General features: G+C 41.4%; 1 protein-coding gene across 1 annotated transcript in view; it reads left to right on the forward strand.

Moving 5' to 3' along the window:
• LOC119462048 (uncharacterized) overlaps positions 1–18,245 on the forward strand; it is a 110,803-nt gene that overhangs the window by 62,841 nt on the left and 29,717 nt on the right. Inside the window, exons 59-66 of the mRNA XM_049672404.1 lie at positions 655–756; positions 3,426–3,561; positions 4,315–4,368; positions 5,701–5,742; positions 6,086–6,127; positions 6,472–6,513; positions 7,005–7,043; positions 7,510–7,548. Coding sequence (XP_049528361.1) covers positions 655–756; positions 3,426–3,561; positions 4,315–4,368; positions 5,701–5,742; positions 6,086–6,127; positions 6,472–6,513; positions 7,005–7,043; positions 7,510–7,548 — 496 coding nt within the window. The remainder of the gene's footprint in view (positions 1–654; positions 757–3,425; positions 3,562–4,314; positions 4,369–5,700; positions 5,743–6,085; positions 6,128–6,471; positions 6,514–7,004; positions 7,044–7,509; positions 7,549–18,245) is intronic.

Raw genomic sequence — 18,245 nt, forward strand, 5'->3', positions numbered from 1 at the left:
ACTGTGCTTTTTTATTTTTATCCTTTTAGGTGGGAAAATGAAGTGTCACTTACAGTATGTGTCAATTAGCACAGGAGAGATGTCAGGAGAGTGTTTACTCAGGCAAAGGGCCATGTGCGTCATTTGCAGGTGTCTCCTCATTCACCTCTATTTTGGTTAGCTCTAGCTTGCTATGCTAATGTAATGAGGACAATCTAAATCGAAGGCACCATGTGCTTTTGGTAGCATCTACTATTATAATGTTACCAGAAGCATTGGGAGTACAAGCACCTATTTTAATCCCACACACTGAAAAGATCATGAACTTAAATGAGCATAGGATTCTTGAAACATAGTGTACAGAATCCAGATTCAAATTTTTGGGAGCAAGTAAGTGAAGTATGAAATAATCTTTAGTGTCTCTTTAATTTTGTGACTCACTTGGTGCCTCTGTTGCCTCTGGTTATAAAATCAGTTGCTCATGTTTAGGAAAAACATTTGCCCATGTTAAAAAAAATAGTGATTAAGGGGACCTGTGATTAACTAAATGCAATAATACAAGTATGCCGCTATTGGTGACCATGATATGATTAGGGTAATAATCATAATAATGATGATGATGCTTTAGTCAGAGAGTGCAAAAGACTTTGGATGCTTTATTTGTGACAATTACAGGTGTGTAATGAAGCTACAGTGTCAGACCATGGAAGTTACGGCAGTCTCTCCAGTGATGGAAATGTGTTCATGTTTGAGACTACTGCATCCATCAAAGATAGGGTATGTTGTCTTTTTAGTACGTCTGTCTGCTGATTAAGGCTACTGTGTTTTGATGCAAGAGAAAAGAAACTGAGGAGTTGGAAGCACTACTGTTGATTGAGGCAGGCCTGATGCAGTGCTTAGAGGCATCCTATTGTGGGCTTTACTTAGTATACACTTGAGTTTTATTACAGCTTGCTTGAACAATTTCACTTAGTGGAGTTTAAAGGTGTAGTGATTATAAACAGAAAAATTATGGAGAACTCATCCCCGATGACTGTCGACAGTAATGCGATTAGCATTCGAGCAATGTTGCAACACACGGTATTTCTGCAGTCACATTTATTTAACATGTGCACTGGTCATTCTGAGACTTTCATTGCTTTGACTATGTGCGACAAATTCCGACATTGTCCCACTTTGCCTGTGGCACTTTATTGCCATGGTCGCCCCTGAGCATGGCAGCGTTACGATGACTGTATGACGTTGATGCAGTGACAATGATAGAATGACGTCGAGGGAACGACAAAATGCTATAACGACGGTGGTATGTGGACAATGAGATGTCGATTCTTAAATAATGACAATGGTGTAACGTCAGTAGTGTGACAAAGACCACATGAGGACAATGAGATGACGACGAGTGTATGACGATGATAACAACAACATGACGACAACCGTATGATGAAGCTGGATGACGACTGTGGCACAACCACAACAGCACGACGATGGCGGTACGGCAATGGAGAATGGCCTGACAATGGTGAAATAATGATTGAATAACGACAGCATGATTAAGATGGAATGACAAACAAAGAATGACGTCGATGAATCAATGAAGGTAGTATGACAATGAGATGACGATAATGAAGTGGTGACAATGAAGGGTCAGGGTGAAGGCGTGACGACAGCACGACGAGGGTCAGATGACGAAGCTGGAATGAGGACGATAGAATGACCACGATGGCGTCACGGCCAAGAGAGCATACCTAGTGGCCCAAGTAGGTAGACATCTTGGGCCACTGAGCAGCCATAAGAGGCTAGATGGATAGGTTCAAAACAGCTGAAATAGACAAGTAACGCTAATCGCATTTAAAAAATGATCTTATAAAAAAAAACGTGGCAGCCATTCCCAGTATGTCAAGGTGGGCCAAACATTGTGATCTTTACATGTTTGGGTTTTATGAGATGACAGTAATATGCCCAAGAATTAGCTTCTTAGAGAGGTACGTTGTCCCTCATGCAATGAAATAAAATTAAGATATGCAGTTAAGCCTCAATATAATGATGATGATATATGTCAATTCAATGCAACGAAACTCTTGATATAACAAAATATTTAACTTTTTATAACATCTTCTCCAAAGAACACATGTATTTAGAACCTCAATATAACGAAGTGCATTTATACACGATTTCAATATATAACAAAATTTCACTGCCACTGCAAAAGAATACAGAGACAATAAATGGAAACTTCTGCAGACGCAGGAGGTCAAGTCAAGTGGTTGAATTAGACAAGCAGCTGCTTGCGAACACAGCTGTCAAATTGCACACCACGTGACCAAGAGCTACCACTGAAGTGGAGCAGCGTCGTGTTCTGTATATAGTCCAAGTGCGATATGGTCATATTGCGCTCTTTGTGTTATATGCTTTGGGTGCAAGTGAAAGCATGCGAGGGTGAGCCGAGAAAGATGGTAGCTTGATGATGAGCACCGTCTTCCTGCGCGAGCAAGGGGAAAGGGAGCAGGAGGGGAAAGGGAGCAGGGTCGTGGTAATGCGATCAAGCGCACACAAGGGGAGGGGTAAGGGGGGGGGGGAGGAAGAGAGGGACATGTTAGCTCGCATCTCATTTTCTGTCATGGCTGTGGCTGCGCTTGGCTGTCAGCGCGGTTGAGCACATATGCAGCCTATGCACTTTGCTTTACAATCTGCCGCGTATGCAAGAGTAGATGGGCCGAAATGGCGTGGCATCATGTGTGCTGTCTTCCCACATGTTTGGTACTGGAGGTTGCAGAATCTGAGTTTCGGAGACGCTTTGAAGTGAGAGGGCAGACTAGGCATTCGCTCCTCGCTGCCAGCACTGTTCATGATAGCGTCATCCTACTGTAGGTGACACTAACCAGGCATGGGGTGGAGCGGACGCAAAAACGTGGCCACCTTCGCTTTGTACCGCCAATGTGAAGATATTGTCGACACAGCGTGAAACCGCATCTTTCGTAGCCGTCTCTGAAATTCAACAAAATTAATTTTTTTATCATTCGGATTTGCTTTTTCCAATTGCCCAATAATTCGGAAAATTTTGCAGCCCTTTCTGTGCAAGAAAAATTCAGCGGCGACTGTACTTATTTGCATAAAAGGACGAACTTCAATGTAACGAAATTTTGATATAACAAAGCAAATTGCCGATTTTTTCAACTTCATTATAACTAGGTTTAACTTATACCTATGTTTGTCTTGTGGAATATCTCTTCATATTGGATTGCAGACTGCTATAAATTCTGAAGTACCTGTTGATTATCATGCATAGGCCACTTTGACTGCAATGCTGTAATCAGCCTAGAATGAAATTTTCATGAATGTAACTTTCATAAATCAGGCTAGCTCTCATGTAAAGGTTCACACATGTAGCCATAAACTTGAAAGGTGGTACTTTGTAATGTAGCTGTGGGTGCTTCTTTAATGTGCAGATCTCGAGGGTGTCTACCAAGGTGACGATGATGTGTGTGGCTGTCTTCGACCTTGACTTGGAGGATACTAATGGCTCCTGTACCTCTGGAGGTGTTGCCTTTCCTAGGTTGCGGGACATTCAACAAGAGATTACTGGTAGGTGAAGCAACACCTTTACGCAGCGCAACAGGGTGTAACTATTTACTTAGGCTGATCATCTTGTTGCACTGTTAGGTAATTCTCGGGTATTACCTTCACATGAGTGAAGAGTATGCAATGGGGTCTCAGAACAGTAATAAGTGGGATTCTTATCACTGTATTGCAGAGATTTGCATATTACATGTGTATCACATTGTACTTGCATCTACAATGTATGGCTACTTAAGTCAACTTTTGATCCTGCTTGTTTAGAGTTAGACTTCCCAGGGGAGGAAAAGTGTTGCATTTTCAACCATTATAGTTCACAACTTAGACTTGGGCTAGTTGGTGTGGGAACATAATTAGAAAACTGCACAAATCTGACACTGCAGAAGAAATGTACTTTAATTACTTTAATTTTATATACTTTAAAGAAATATACTTTAATTTGGTGCCTGTCCTGTCTTTCTTTCCTGTCCTGTTTTTTCCGTACTATTTTTCCATAACGAAGCCATACCAACAAGCTCAAGTTCAGACCCTTTTACAGCAGAAGAGTCAGGTTCAAAGTGCACTGCATCGTGTCTCTCTCCTGCAGTCCTGTTTTTGCATGGCTTTCTCATTAAGATAGCCTAGTTTAGTGAAAGTGTATGCCCTGTTTCATATCTGTCATGATTTGAAGCTGTTAATTTGTTAGTGGCTTTGATTCATTGCTTCCACTTTGTGTTGACCAAGTGAAGCTGTATTGTATGCATATGTGTGTATTTTTTGAAGCTGTAAAGAATACCACTGATGCCAGCACCAACACGGGACCACCAGATTCGGAGAGTAAGTATGATTGCTCATTTCTTACACTAACACTGATTAGCATTATTATACTTAACATGGAAGGGAACCAGTCAGATCTAGGTGGATCTTAAGTAGCCCTGATTTATCACTCATGCTCAGTTCATTTCTTTATGTGCTAATGTAACTCCTAATATGACTACCGAACCCGCCGCGGTAGATTAGCGGCTATGGCGTTGCGCTACTAAGCCCAAGAGCGCAGGACCGAATCCCGGCCGTGGCAGCCGCATTTCGATGGGGGGGTGAAGTACAAAAATGCCTGTGTATCGTGCATTGGGTGCATGTTAAAGAACCCCAGGTAGTCAAAATTAATCCGGAGTCCCTCACTACAGCGTGCCTCATTAATTTCTTTATAACGTCACTGCCGATCATAGGTTAATTTTGTATACTCACTCATGAGTACACTGACTGATATTCGCTCTGCACTGATTTCACAGACCCGAGAACAGTGCGAGTGAGTGATGAAAGGTGCGATTGGACGTGCGTGTGAATATGTGTGAGTGCCAGTGAGTTTGAGTGGATGTCGGCACAATGAGGAGTGAGTGCCGGTGAACATAAGTATCAACGAAAGTCAGTCACAGTGAGTATGAGTGGACGTGAGTATGGCTGAGTGACTCGGCCAGTGTAAGTACGAATGTGAGGAAGTGCTGGTGAGTGTGAGTCACCCCGTATGAGCTTGAGTGGGTGCCAGTAAGTGTGAATTAGAGCAAGCAAAAACGTGAGTTAATGTTGGTGAGTATGTCTGGGTGCGACTAGGAGCATGACTGAGTGCCGATGAATTCGAGTAAACATGAGTTTAAGTGAGTGTATAGTCTGAAAAAATATTGATGAGTGAGTATGAGCGAGTATCTTTTTACCGTGTCAACATATGCGGCCAATATTATGCAGACGAGTAGCTAGTGTAGCACTCAAGTTTCACACATTACTTCAGTGGTGCAAATACAATGTATATATCAATCTTTTTATTACATAAATTGCAATGACAAATGTGCATTAATACATTTGCTGCTTATTAGTATTATCCAGTGCTTCTTTAGAGAAACAGTGCCTGTAGAAGCAAAAAAATTCTGAAACAGAAATCATCTGCTTCAGGTGAAACTCAGCCTGAGTCTGAAACACCTCAGAAATCATATAGTACTGCAAGTGACAGGAGCCTTCCCATTTACTATTGGCTGATTCTTTGAGCATTTCATACAAGATGGGCTACATGATACTGTGTGCACATATGACCATTGATGAGAGAGAGACATGCCTTCCCATGATTGAATTCATTTATTAAAACATTTCACAATTGATATCTTTTTCTTTTTTCAGAAACTTGGTCAGAGTCTGAGGCACCTGAGAAATCTACTTCAGGTGAAATTAGCATTCTCAATTACTGCATGCTTACTACATTAGCCTGTGGTGCATGGCTTAGACTTGCAAGGCAACACTTTGTAGTGTAGTAGTGGATGCTGCTTTAATGTGCAGGTGAAACTTGGCCAGAGTCTGAGATACCTCAGAAATTGTGTAGTACTGCATGTGAAATGAGTGTTCTCATTTACTGCGGGTTGTTTCCTTGAACATTTTGTTAAGGTACGGTGATGAGTCACACGAAACAATGTGAACATGCCACCAATAATGAGAGAAACAGGCATACACTTCCATGATTGAATTCATTCATTAACAGATTTTACAATTGTTCTTTTTTTTTATCTAGAAACTTCGTCAGAGTCCGAAGCACCTGAGAAAGCTACTTCAGGTGACATTGGCTTTCTTAATTACTATATGCTGATTGCATTAGCCTCTGGAGCATGGCTTAGTCTTGCTAGGTGGCACTTCATAGTGTAACAATGAATGCTGCTTTAATGTACAGGTGAAACTTGGCCAGAGTCTGAGACACCTCAGAAATCATTAATACAGCAAGTGAAATGAGCCTTCTTGTTTACTGCGGACCGTTTCTTTGAACATGCTTTAAAAGTATGGTGATGGGCTGCACGAACCTGTGTGCACATATCCCCATTAATGAGAGAAATGGGCATACATTCCCATGACTGAGTTCATTTACTAACAGATTTTACAATTGTTATCTTTTTCTTTTTTCAGGAACTTGGTCAGTGTCTGAGACACCTGAGAAATCTACTTCAGGTGAAATTGGCTTTCTTAATTACTATGTGGTGACTACAGAAGCTTTTGATGCCTGCATGGACATTAGCTTTCTTTACCTTTGAAGTGCTATGTAAATTGTCACGTGTGCAATTACAGTGAAATCTTGATAATTGGAAATCCCTTAATCCGAATTGATGGATAATTCAAACTGCTCTGTTCATCCCGGCAAAGTCTTATGTAGCTTAGGATTCTATATATACCACATTTGGTGAAGCACACACTTTCAATTGCATTAGAACAGGGCAGTCATTTCAGTACCAATTTTCTTTGCAAACGAGCCATATGTTAGCATAAAACAAATGTTGTAATGTTTCAAATAGGAGGATAACCTAAACAGTCTTCTACAATTTTGATATTTACTTTTAAAAGATCAGTTTGAGGCATCAGAGCATAGCAGTATAGGGCTGTGTTAACGTTTTTGCATAAGTTGCTAATTCCATAATTGTACTTTACAATTTTTCTTGTTTCAGGGAGTCCACATGGGCATCAGACAGACAAGGCTACTACTGGTAAATCGCACTTTCTTGGTGTCACGATAAGATGCCAACACGCTAGTTGATTGAACCGGTTTCTTTCTAAGTAGTTCTCAAATGCTTCTAGTGCTTCTTTCGAGACCCTATATCAATTGCATGAGAGTTTCTGCGGCATTTATTTTATAGAAATGTTTGACAGGCACTAGAATATTTGTGTCCAGTTTCGAAACGGCGAAATGTTCGAAATGGCGGCGTTGGTGGGCCATTTAGATCATTTCGATCATTAATGCCATTTCGGGCCTGCAATCATGGCAAAAAGTCCAGAAAATCGGATGGCAAAGATTGCTCGCGTCTGAAATTTCAGACGTTCTTATACATTGACTCTATGGGGTACATGGCAGTGCCGTGAAGGCATCCAGATTATAGGGCATGTCTGAAAAATTGGGCGTCCGGAAAATTGGTCGTTGACTGTAATTGTGCAATACAATTATGATTCTTTCAGAAAGTCCACCAGAGCATCAAACAGGCAAGGATACTACTGGTAAACGACTGTTTTGTTGCCGATACAATGTGAAGCCAACATGCTGATTGAACTAGTTTCTTTTAAACTAGTTCTCAAATGTTTTAGTGCTTCTTTCGAGGCCCTACATGTCAATTGCGTGAGGGTCTCTGGCATTTTTTTTTTTTTTTTTGTTAAGTAGTTTGACATGCAGTAGAATTCTTGTACATAATAACATCAGCTCTTGTCAGCTCTTGGTATAACATTCAGTGCTGTGCTTGCACATTTGAACATTTAGACACTTCACAGTTTCTGGGATTTAATTCTAATTCATGCTTTTTCAGAGACTCCATGGTGGTGGCAGACTCCTGGAACACCAGCTGGTAGTCCACATTCTTCATTTTACGTGAAAAAAGAAATTGTCTTCGTCTACAATTGCCTTGAAGGCACTCCACTTACAAACATTTTTCTTAAATTTAAAAGTGCATTTGATCAAACTTGCATTACTTTTGTATTTTGACATACTTGACATAAATATGCAATGGATTTTCCTGTGCAGCAAGTAGTTTTAAAATATTAAGAAATTTGTTGTTTTTATGTGTGCGTGTACACATGTGCGTGTGTGTGTGTGTGTGAACTAGTTTGGAGGTGCGCTCTCTGTGAAATGCTGGTTGTTATGAAGGAGGCTCGCATATCTAAATAATGTTGAATGATCAGACTTTGTAGTGCTACATGAATGAATGCTCTACACTGATTTGGGCCAAAGTTATAACATGTCAAAATGTTTGAATTAAGAAGCCATAGTAATGCCCAGAATAATTTATTACCTTTTCAAATTTCTTGTAATAATACATTTGTTCATATTATAAGTCCCTGCATTCTCTAAATGTCTACCTTTCTGACAAAAAAAACAAAACAAAAAAATTATTATTGCATTATGATATGTAGAAGCTGACATACCATCACTCCAAAACTTTGACATGATGAGAAATTCTGTTGTGAGAAAACAAGGAAAAACATTTTGTGACATGTTCATGGTGATTACGGCAAAAGCCAGATCAGTCAAGGATGATATAGGGGTCCAATCAAGCACAAATAAATGCTCTAAACCAACATGGAGCAAAGGAATGCGAAAAAATATTTCGACCAATTTTGGCTCCAAAGAGCAGTGTACCCCCTTAATAAATTCTTGCTTTCACTATAATGCACACAGAAAGGTCCTCCACACAAATTTTAAGATGCATAATGATTGCTTTCTGCTGTCTTTATTTCTTGTTGCACGGTATGTTGGTATGTTGCTTTTGGGTTGATGGAGCTAGTCAGGGGGCTGTAAAGCAGCTTTTTCTCATCTGTCACGACTGCGGGCAGCAACCTAACACAATATGCACGTGCTGGGAATGTTCCCGAGCCCTTATAATCACCCCATGTATTATGACGCGTACCAAACTACATCTCTCCATTCACGTAACAATGGCACCCGTTGTCATTTCACTACCAGGAAGCACCACCTCTACAAACAAGGATGACTTGGACTAGAGTCATCACTTAACTGTTTTCTTCCACCTCATCTCACCTAACCACTTTTGTACTATCAGCAGAAATTGAAGCATGGACAGAAAGGAAGCGGTCAGAATGCCTGTTAAGTGTGATGTGAAATCACTCGATCCGTCGCCATTTTCTAAGCATAGTGTAAATCTAAATGTACACTTTGGAACCAGCCACTGTTACAGCTATAGCTTAAGTTGGGAACACATCATAGATTCTACTCGCTTTCAACTTGCTGCCATATGAGTTTAAACTGATATTACGTTTATTCTGGGCCATGTAGTTAAACTCAAATGTATTGATGTAGCTTTATTGTTCATTCTATAGAAATTACTAATTACTAATTGCCAATTGTTCGGACTTCAAATTGCTTTAATGTGTGGATATTTTGTAACATTTTAAATGCATTTTGTGCATGCTGTATTTCTTCGCTCATTCATACAAATGGTAAAATATGCCTGCATATAATTTTGATAAACCAAACTATGCCGTGCCTGATAAATGCAGAAAAGCTGCTCAAAGTGTTGCCACCTTTGTGTACTTTTGCGTATTATACCCAGAAACAAGAAAAACTGAATAGCTCGGTCTCCATATTCTTTCCGTGATTTGTCACGGAAGCTCTGGAAAGCACAGATACTACCGTAAAATTCCGAGCAAGCGCCCCCACCCGTGCAAGAGCCCCCCCCCCCCCTAACTTCACTGCCAATTTCAAATTTCCGCGCCGTTCCGGGAAAGCCCTCTCCTCGCAATAATTTCACACGATGAAGAAAACATGCTGATATTTGCGGCGCCACCAGCTGCGATGCGAGCATGGCCGAGCCGCGGTTCGCTGTCCGCCGTCGGTAGCCATGCACTGCAGCTGAGCTTCACTTGTATCGGAACTCTCATTAGTGCTAAACGTTTCACCGTGGACATAGTTTTTAATAAAGTGAACATTACGCGTCACTTTACTCTCGCGGACATAATTTTGCCTGGAATAGAAGCTGCATAACCAATGTTCGCGTCGCCGGTCGCGGCGACGCGCCGGTGCAGCGTCGATGCGCTTTCTGTAGTTCTTTTGGTGGTTTTGAGTAACGGTGGTGTTGAGAGTGATAAACACCACTAACAAATCTTTGGCTTAATAAAGTTCATGTTCAATAAAATTTTAATGCTATTCCAACTGCGCTTCTTTTTTTTTTTTGCGGGAAAATTTTGTCGTGGCCATCTTGACTTTTGATGCCGTTCCGGGATAGCACCCCCCCTAACTTTGCCGGTAATTTCGACTTGCTCGAGGGGGGGCGCTTGCTCGGAATTTTACGGTAGTTGTTCCTAGCCTTTTTGTGTATTGTCTGAATCGTGGTGATCTGCCTGTGTTTACTGGTCATCTCTGAAGTATTAAGTGTTGACAGCCTTGTGCTTTCATTTGGGCAGGCGTTTAGGGGCCACAGTTGCTTCCAGTCGGAAAACACTGTTTTTTTTCTTCGCAGCACACTGCGCACACTAATAATTTTCTCATTTTTTTATTACTTCAGGAGGTGTCTCTTGATGATATCAAAGAACCACGGCTTTGATTTTGTGTTGATGAGATGTTACTGTACGATTGGCTGAAAGGTGTACAGTTTTCTTCAGTATAATTATGCCAAGGTTTGCTTTGGAGGAGAAGGAATAAGTTTTATTTTAGTACAGCAGATTTGTGAGACCTAGGCCTCTCTACCTAGATGACGGCCTTGAGCCCTTGGGCCCTGGCGGCATCTTTGGCCTGCTGGATTGCCTAAAGTTGGTCTTCTGGTGCAGGGGTCTGAGCAGCGTGGTCTCCCATTGCTCTGTGGTCTTATGTGTTTTATTCTGTGTGGGTGCCCGACAAACCCCAATCATATGTTGTAGGTCTGCCTTTTCTTGACAAAAACTGCGTCTATCGGTATAAAGGTCCAGATAGTAACGGTGGTGGGCCACCGGGTTCGGATATGTATCTGTTTGTAAGTGGCACCATGCCGTCGCTTGCCGTCTACTTAGCGAGGAGTGTGCAGAGAGAAAACGGGCCTTTCCCAATTTACAGTGTTTGGTGATCTTGTTAAAGCTGGTCATCCGGTCTCTTTCCGTTCCTGGTATTTGCACGTTACCTGCTCGGCCCGTCAGTTCTAGAGCCAGGTTGTGCACTATTTCGTTCCCAGGAAGGGAGGAGTGTGCGGGTGCCCATATAATGTAAACATCTCGATCTTCACGAAAGTTGTAGGTAAAAACATACCTTATTTTTTTCTCAGGTGGTTCCATCAAGCCAACACCTTGGTGGGAAAGTGAGTTCCTGTTACTACTTTAATTTTCTCACTTATAATTTTCAGTGCTCACAGCAACTTTCTCCACATAAGAGAAATCTTTAGCACGGGAGTGCCTGTCTTATTACATAGAAACAGACAAATAAAAAAATTTTTTTTTCAATCACTGCATCAATTTTGATGAGATTTGTTGCATTTAAAGGAAAAGTTCAAATCTAGTGATTGCAAGAAGCATTTTTCTTTATTTAGGCACTGTCCTTTTAAAAAAATTGTTGAAAATTTTAAGTGATAATAAAAAAGAATTTGCCTAGCTTGCACTGGAGGCGCAATGCTAAAGAGACGGCAGAGCTGCTGGGCACCTAGCTAGTCTTGGCTTTCGGGCTAGGCTGAGCACTACCAAGTCATGCCCAGCATTTTCTGGAATCTATTGACTTTTGATCGATTAGCTATTGATTGGCTATCGATTGGCTATCGCAAGGTATTGGCCACATATTTGGGCAAGGCTAAGCACTACTGAGTCATCCCCAGCATTTTCTGGAATTTATTGATTATTGAATCAATTATCGATTAGCTATTGATTGGACTATCGATTGGCCATCGCAAGGTATTGGCCACATATTTGGGCTAGGCTAAGCACTACCAAGTCATCTCAGCATTTTCTGGAATTTATTGATTATTGATCAATTATCGATTAGCTATTGACTGGCTATCGCAAGGTATCGACCACGTATTTGGGCTAGGCTAAGCACTTCCAAGTCATCGCCAGCATTTCCTGGAATTTATTGATTATTGATTGATTATCGATTAACTATTGATTGGCTATCACAAGGTATTGGCTACATATTTGGGCTAGGCTAAGCACTACCAAGTCATCCCCTGCATTTACCGTAATTTATTTCTCAGGGGCATGTGCCATTGTGCTTGGACCCTTTCTGCACTGCCGCCAGGATCGGCCCACATTTTTGGATTCAGCAGACACATTACGCCCGGCTTAAACAGCTCCGCTGTTAAAAGAACTCGTGTATCAAACTTGCAACGCTGCAACTCTGCTCTAAAAGAACAATATCACAATTTTGTAAACTGCCTCTAATAGGGCATCTAAAGCAGAAAAAGTTTAAACACTGCTTTGAAATATTCCAATAATTTGTTAGTAGGACTTTGGCAAAACCCTTGTAAATATTCTAACATTATCACGTAACCTGTAAATTATTTATAGTATCAAATTTGTCCACTTTGGTTGCTTTAACAGATTCAGTCTACAGGTTACAATATGTAATTTGAATGCAGAGTTACAAACTTTGAACTTTGGATGTCAATTTTTTTAACTGAAAAATATTTAGGAATTATTATATAAAGATTACAGGCCTAAATTAAAATTCTGCTTTATAGAGTAACTAGAATTTAACCTTCTCTAAAATGCAACAAGATAATTCAAGTCAATGCAAAGGTTTTCTTGTAAAAGGATTTCTGCATTTTACATGTATTTGTATTTGAATAGGGAAGTCAGAGTTGGCCCCTAGCTAAAGCTGCCTCTTAAGTTTTCCCCTTCCCCCTGGCATATTCAGTGCCTATGAAGGTCTTTGTGGAGCATATAAAGTGCCCTTTATACCTTTTTTCTCCTTGGCAGCTTTGCTCCTTACCCACCAAAGCGTAATAATATTGCATATGTTTTTTGTTTTTTTTCTTTGCGCCAATGAATGCATGCAGTAAGTTTATTGTAACCAACAATTCAGTGCTTTCATCTGGGTGTCATAGCAGTTGCACTGATTTACAACCTTTTATTCAAAATGCCCTAACCAGTTTAAGTAACCTTTAATGTAGGCTAGCTGCCTTACTGCACTGTCCTGCCCATTGCCTTGCCCACGTGGCCTTGCCATTATGGATAAGTTGGCATTGCCTGGGTGAAGAAGTGTTTTACAAATTTTTGCTTGACATGTATGAGCATTTGCAGTGGGCAGCGCTTTTTTACATCAGCATTTCTTTAATTTATTCTTTAATTCTGTCACTTCTTTTTCTGTGTGCAACTTCCTGGTCATTTTGTGGGCTGTTATGGTTTATTAGCTGCAAGCCAAATGATAGGACAGCTATGTTACTTTAATTTTATGTTATAAAGTAAAGCACGATTGCATGGATGGATGTCTCATTTTCCCTTTAAAGTATATAAGGAATGAAGAGTATAATTCAAGTTCGTAAAATAAAGTTAAAATTCTGAAGAGCATACTTACTGTCATTTCATGTCTCATTGCATACATGCTATGCAGCTGGGCAGGTGTTTTTTTTTTTTAGTCACTGTTGCATGGTGAGTTGTTTTCTATGTTTACAGAATCAAGTGGAACAAGTAAGCACAGGAATAAGCATTACATATTTACATAGTATAGAGCACTTTACGCATAAGTATGGCTTATTTCTTTCAACCTATAGGAAGTGAAAGAATTACACCTACAGAAAGTGAAGAAGTGACACACCTTGAGCACGGGACTGGTAAGCACCTATATAATAGTATTCCTATTAAAATGCAGTTTAATCTGTGGAACATTATGTGCTCCCTGGCAACATGAGACAAGAGCTCACAAGCAATGGCTAGCAGGGTCCTCATCTAGTTTACATTTCCATGTGTGTCCAAACAAACTTCTCGGTTTTTAACACTTACTTTACCACTGCACATATTCGTTGTGCTACTGGAAGGTAATTTTTTATTTGCAGAAAGTGCTGAAACAGGAGAGACAGCTGGTGAATGAACATTTATGCCCTGTGCAATTATTTTATATCTGTTCACTTTCAGAAATTGAAGAAGTGACACACACTAATGAGATTACTGGCAAGTCATTGTGTATTTTTCTAAATTAGTGCGTGCGCAGTTTAATCGCTACAGGCACTTGGGACATTGATGTAGGAATTTCATGAATTTACATTTTATTCACTTGCAAACCAGCCACCGAGGACATGACATGTTTTAGTCTGACCATAAACAAAGCAGATGCTTGTGCATGTAGCATTATTGGTGAAGCTTTTAAAAATTAATGTGGCCACGCAGAAACTTTTAGTATAACTGCAGTGAATCCTATATAGTTATTTTTCAGATGGTATAGTATTTGTTGAGTCATCCTTTTTTACTATCTGCGAAGATTTATTATGTCTCAAAGAAATTTTTTTTTAATATTCTGGGCAGGTTTTCTGTAATCACTGTTGCATAATGAATTGTTTTCTATGTTTGCAGAATCAAGTGGAACAAGTAAGCATAGGAATAAGCATTACATATTTGCATAATATACTCCCTATGCGTAATATGACTTTTTTTTTTCAACGTGCAGAAAGTGAAGAAATGACTCCTACTGAAAGTGAAAAAATCACGCACACTAAGCGCATGACTGGTAAGCTCTCATATAATAATCTTGTCAAAATGCAATTTAATCTGTATCTGTTGCTTGGCAATATGAGAAATGTGCTCACAAGCCAGACTGACTAACAGGGCCCTCATCTAATCTACATTTTCATGTGTGTCTAAACAAACTTCACAGCTGCACACATTTATTATGCTACTATAAGTCAATATTTTATTTGCAGAAAGTGCTGAAACAGAGCAGACAACAGGTCATACTGGTAAGTACTATAATATAGTAGTTCCAATGAATGGTTATTTGTGCTTTGTACAGTTATTTGACATTTGTTCAGTTCCAGAGATTGAAGAAGTGACACACACTAATTATATTACTGACAAGTCATCATGTGCTTTTCTAAACCAGTGCATGCACAGTTTAATCATTATAGGCACTTGAAACACCGATGTAGTAATTCCATGAATGTGCGTAACATTCACTAACACACCGGGCACCAGGGAGATGACATTGTTGTGTCTGTCCATACGCACATGTGCTTGAGTATGTAAGCTTTATTGTGGTAGCATTGAAAATTTATTGTGGCCAAGCAGACAGGTTTAGTATAGCTACAATGTTGCTATATAGCTATTTTTCAGAAAGTATGGTTTTTGTTGAGTGATCCTTTTTTTTACCAATCTGCCGAGTTTTAAAATGTTCAAAGAAATTTTAAAATAATGTTCTCAGAAAGCACTGAAACTGTACTGAAATATCACTTTACCTTCTTCAATCACACTGTGTGCCAGTATGTTCTAGAATATGCCAGTATGTATGCCAGTTACATCTAGAAATTATTTGCAGATACTGGAAGCAGTGTGGAGACGACAAGTATGAAGCCAGTCTCGTCTTCAAAACGTAAGTCATGAGGTCCATGACTTCCACAGAGGCTCTTGTTGTGCATTCTCCCTATGTATGTACTAATTATGTATGCACTTCTCTGTAAAACTGACATCGTTGATGAATAAACTTGAAACTTGGATGCCCAAATCAGATTGCCCAACAGTATTTCATGTTGAAGCTTGTCCTAACTTTTTTTAATCATACAAAATATATATGTTGCATTTTTTTTTGTTTCCTTACATTTTGTGCAAGTAGTAAGCAATAATGTTTAGTACTTAAAATAATTTATTACTTGTGTAATGAGATTTTGTTACTGGTATATCTTACATAACAATGCATGAAATAGCTAGGGACCATGCATGATATAGGTAATATGCATGAAATAGGTAATAAATAGGCTTGCTTTGTTGCGTGTGATAGTCAGGCAATGAGGTCACCTACGGGTTGTGGCAGGCATCCATGAGGTCGTTGGTCAGGTTCACGGTTGGGGCACCAGTGATGCTCTTTTATACCTTTTTACCTTCATCAGAGGAATGTCCTCATGCGTCGGATACCTTTTCCTTTCCGAAAAGTCTGGGGGGAAAGGGCACGTGCATCGCGAGAGTGAGGGACAACCTGGGAGAGGGCGTAGTGTGCCTTTCCCATGCCTGCGTGCCGGCTCTGGACGTGCCCACAACGTGCAATCGCGACGACGTGAGTATGTGGAAGGAAATGGGCACGTGTGCTCCTCACATCTTGCAGTGAGTATGTGGATGGGGAAAAACCAGACAGACGTCTGTGCCTGGTGTCCACAAATTATATTGTAACAGGGCCCGCTCCATCAGGCGCGAGCAGGGCGAAGTGCCGCTGGCCTTCGATCTTGCAACCGCTGATCCCACTGCTCACTCACTGTAAGCGTGCTTGCGTGTTGTTGTCGTCTTTTTAGTCGGATCACTGCGGCATGGAGTAGCATGCTACAGGGCTCCCCTTCTAGCGAGGAGACCGTGAGAGTGTAACGAATGGTGCAGAACGGATGGTAGTGGTGCAAATTGCACATGGCAAGTAGGACTGGCCTTGTCGTGGGGAAATGGGACAGAAGTAGTGGCTAGAGCGTCAGAGTCAAAGTAGGCAGGCTTCAGAAGGCCGACGGAGACCGTACCTTCCCGGCCATTTATGAGCAATAGAAAATATTTAAGTGCACGCTTAAGGAGGAAGGGGGCCGACAATATCGACATGCACATGGCGGAAGCGGGCGTCCGGGGACTGGAATGTGCCAAGAGGAGCCGCAGTGTAGCGATGCACTTTAGACTGTTGGCAGTTGAGGCACGTGCATGACCAACGAAGAACGTCTACGTGTTGATATTAGGTCACAGATACCGAGAAGTGATGAGTCGCTGTGTTGTGCGAATGCCAGGATGAGCCAAAGAATGGAGGGCATCAAAGAAGGTCCGGCGGTATAAGTGAGGCACATAGGGATGAGGACATCCAGTCGATTTATCACAAACGAGGGGCATGTCGCAGTCAGGGAGCAAGACATCTTCAAACACCAGAGAGCTGCCACTCGTGTGAAGCAGCGGAAGCTCTGCGTTGATACTCTGAGCGGCAGCCATGGCCGTGAAGTTAATGACCAGTCGGCTGTGGCCCGTTGCATGAATGGCGGCGTGAGAAAGTGCGTCAGCAATGGCATTTGATTTTTTGCTGACGTGACGAATGTTGCTGGTGTATTCAGAAGTGTAGGCTAGATGTCTGATTATGCGGGGAGCATAGAAGATGCTGCTGGATGCCTGGGCAGACGTCAGTGGTTTATGGTCAGTAAGGACATGAACAACCCTCGAGAAAATGTCGAAAGTGCTTCACAGCCAAGTAGGTGGCAAGCAGTTCTCAGCTGAAGGGGGTGCAAGCTTCTTGGAAAAGAAGGCGATGGGCTGCCTAGCACCAGCTACTAACTGCTGCAAGACTGCGCCGTCAGCGGTGTCCGATGTGTCAACCATGACGGATGTTGGGGCGTCACAATTGAGGTGGACGAGGAGCGGACGGGAGTATTCAGTATCTTGAGGCCCGAAAGAAGGTCGTGGAGAGGCTGCAGTATACTATTGGCACGGTGAAGAATGAAGTGATGGTGATAGTTGGTGAGGCCAGGAACTTTGCACAGTGCCCTGGTAGTGCATGGCTGAGGAAAATTGCGGATGGCTGTGACACAGGTCGGGAGTGGATGAATGCTGTATACGTTGACATGATGGCCGAGAAAATCCAAGTCCGTAACACTGAACTTGCTCTTTGGACCAGTAACGACAAGACCAGACTTGCTGAGTCTTGTGAGCACTTCACGTAGGTGGAGTTTGTGAGCTTTGGCAGTGGTGCTGAGGATGTCAAGATAGGCAAAGCAGCACATCAAGCCACAAAATACCTGGTCAACAATATGCTGAAAGGTCTGGGTCATAAGGTCACTATGTGCCACAAGAGCTTCTGCAGCATTTTCTTTGAAAAAGGTTCAGCACATTTATGGGACATCACTTGCCTGTGGTAAACATTGTAACACAGTGCTTGCATATTACCACCTGTAGGCAGCAGGTCGAGGGCAAGAGTAGGTCGAGCAGAAAAGAACAAAGAAGACTGCACATTCTTTCTTGCTCGCGAGTCATCCCTAATGGACGTGCTTTCTAGGAGCCAGCTGCTCCGTGGTTTACTAAACTCCCAAGAGTACTTCTGAAGGCTCGTGACAAACTGGTGGAGGTGCTTGCGTTGTAGT

This window comes from Dermacentor silvarum, chromosome 8 (genome assembly GCF_013339745.2).
Source record: "Dermacentor silvarum isolate Dsil-2018 chromosome 8, BIME_Dsil_1.4, whole genome shotgun sequence".
NCBI lineage: Eukaryota > Metazoa > Arthropoda > Arachnida > Ixodida > Ixodidae > Dermacentor > Dermacentor silvarum.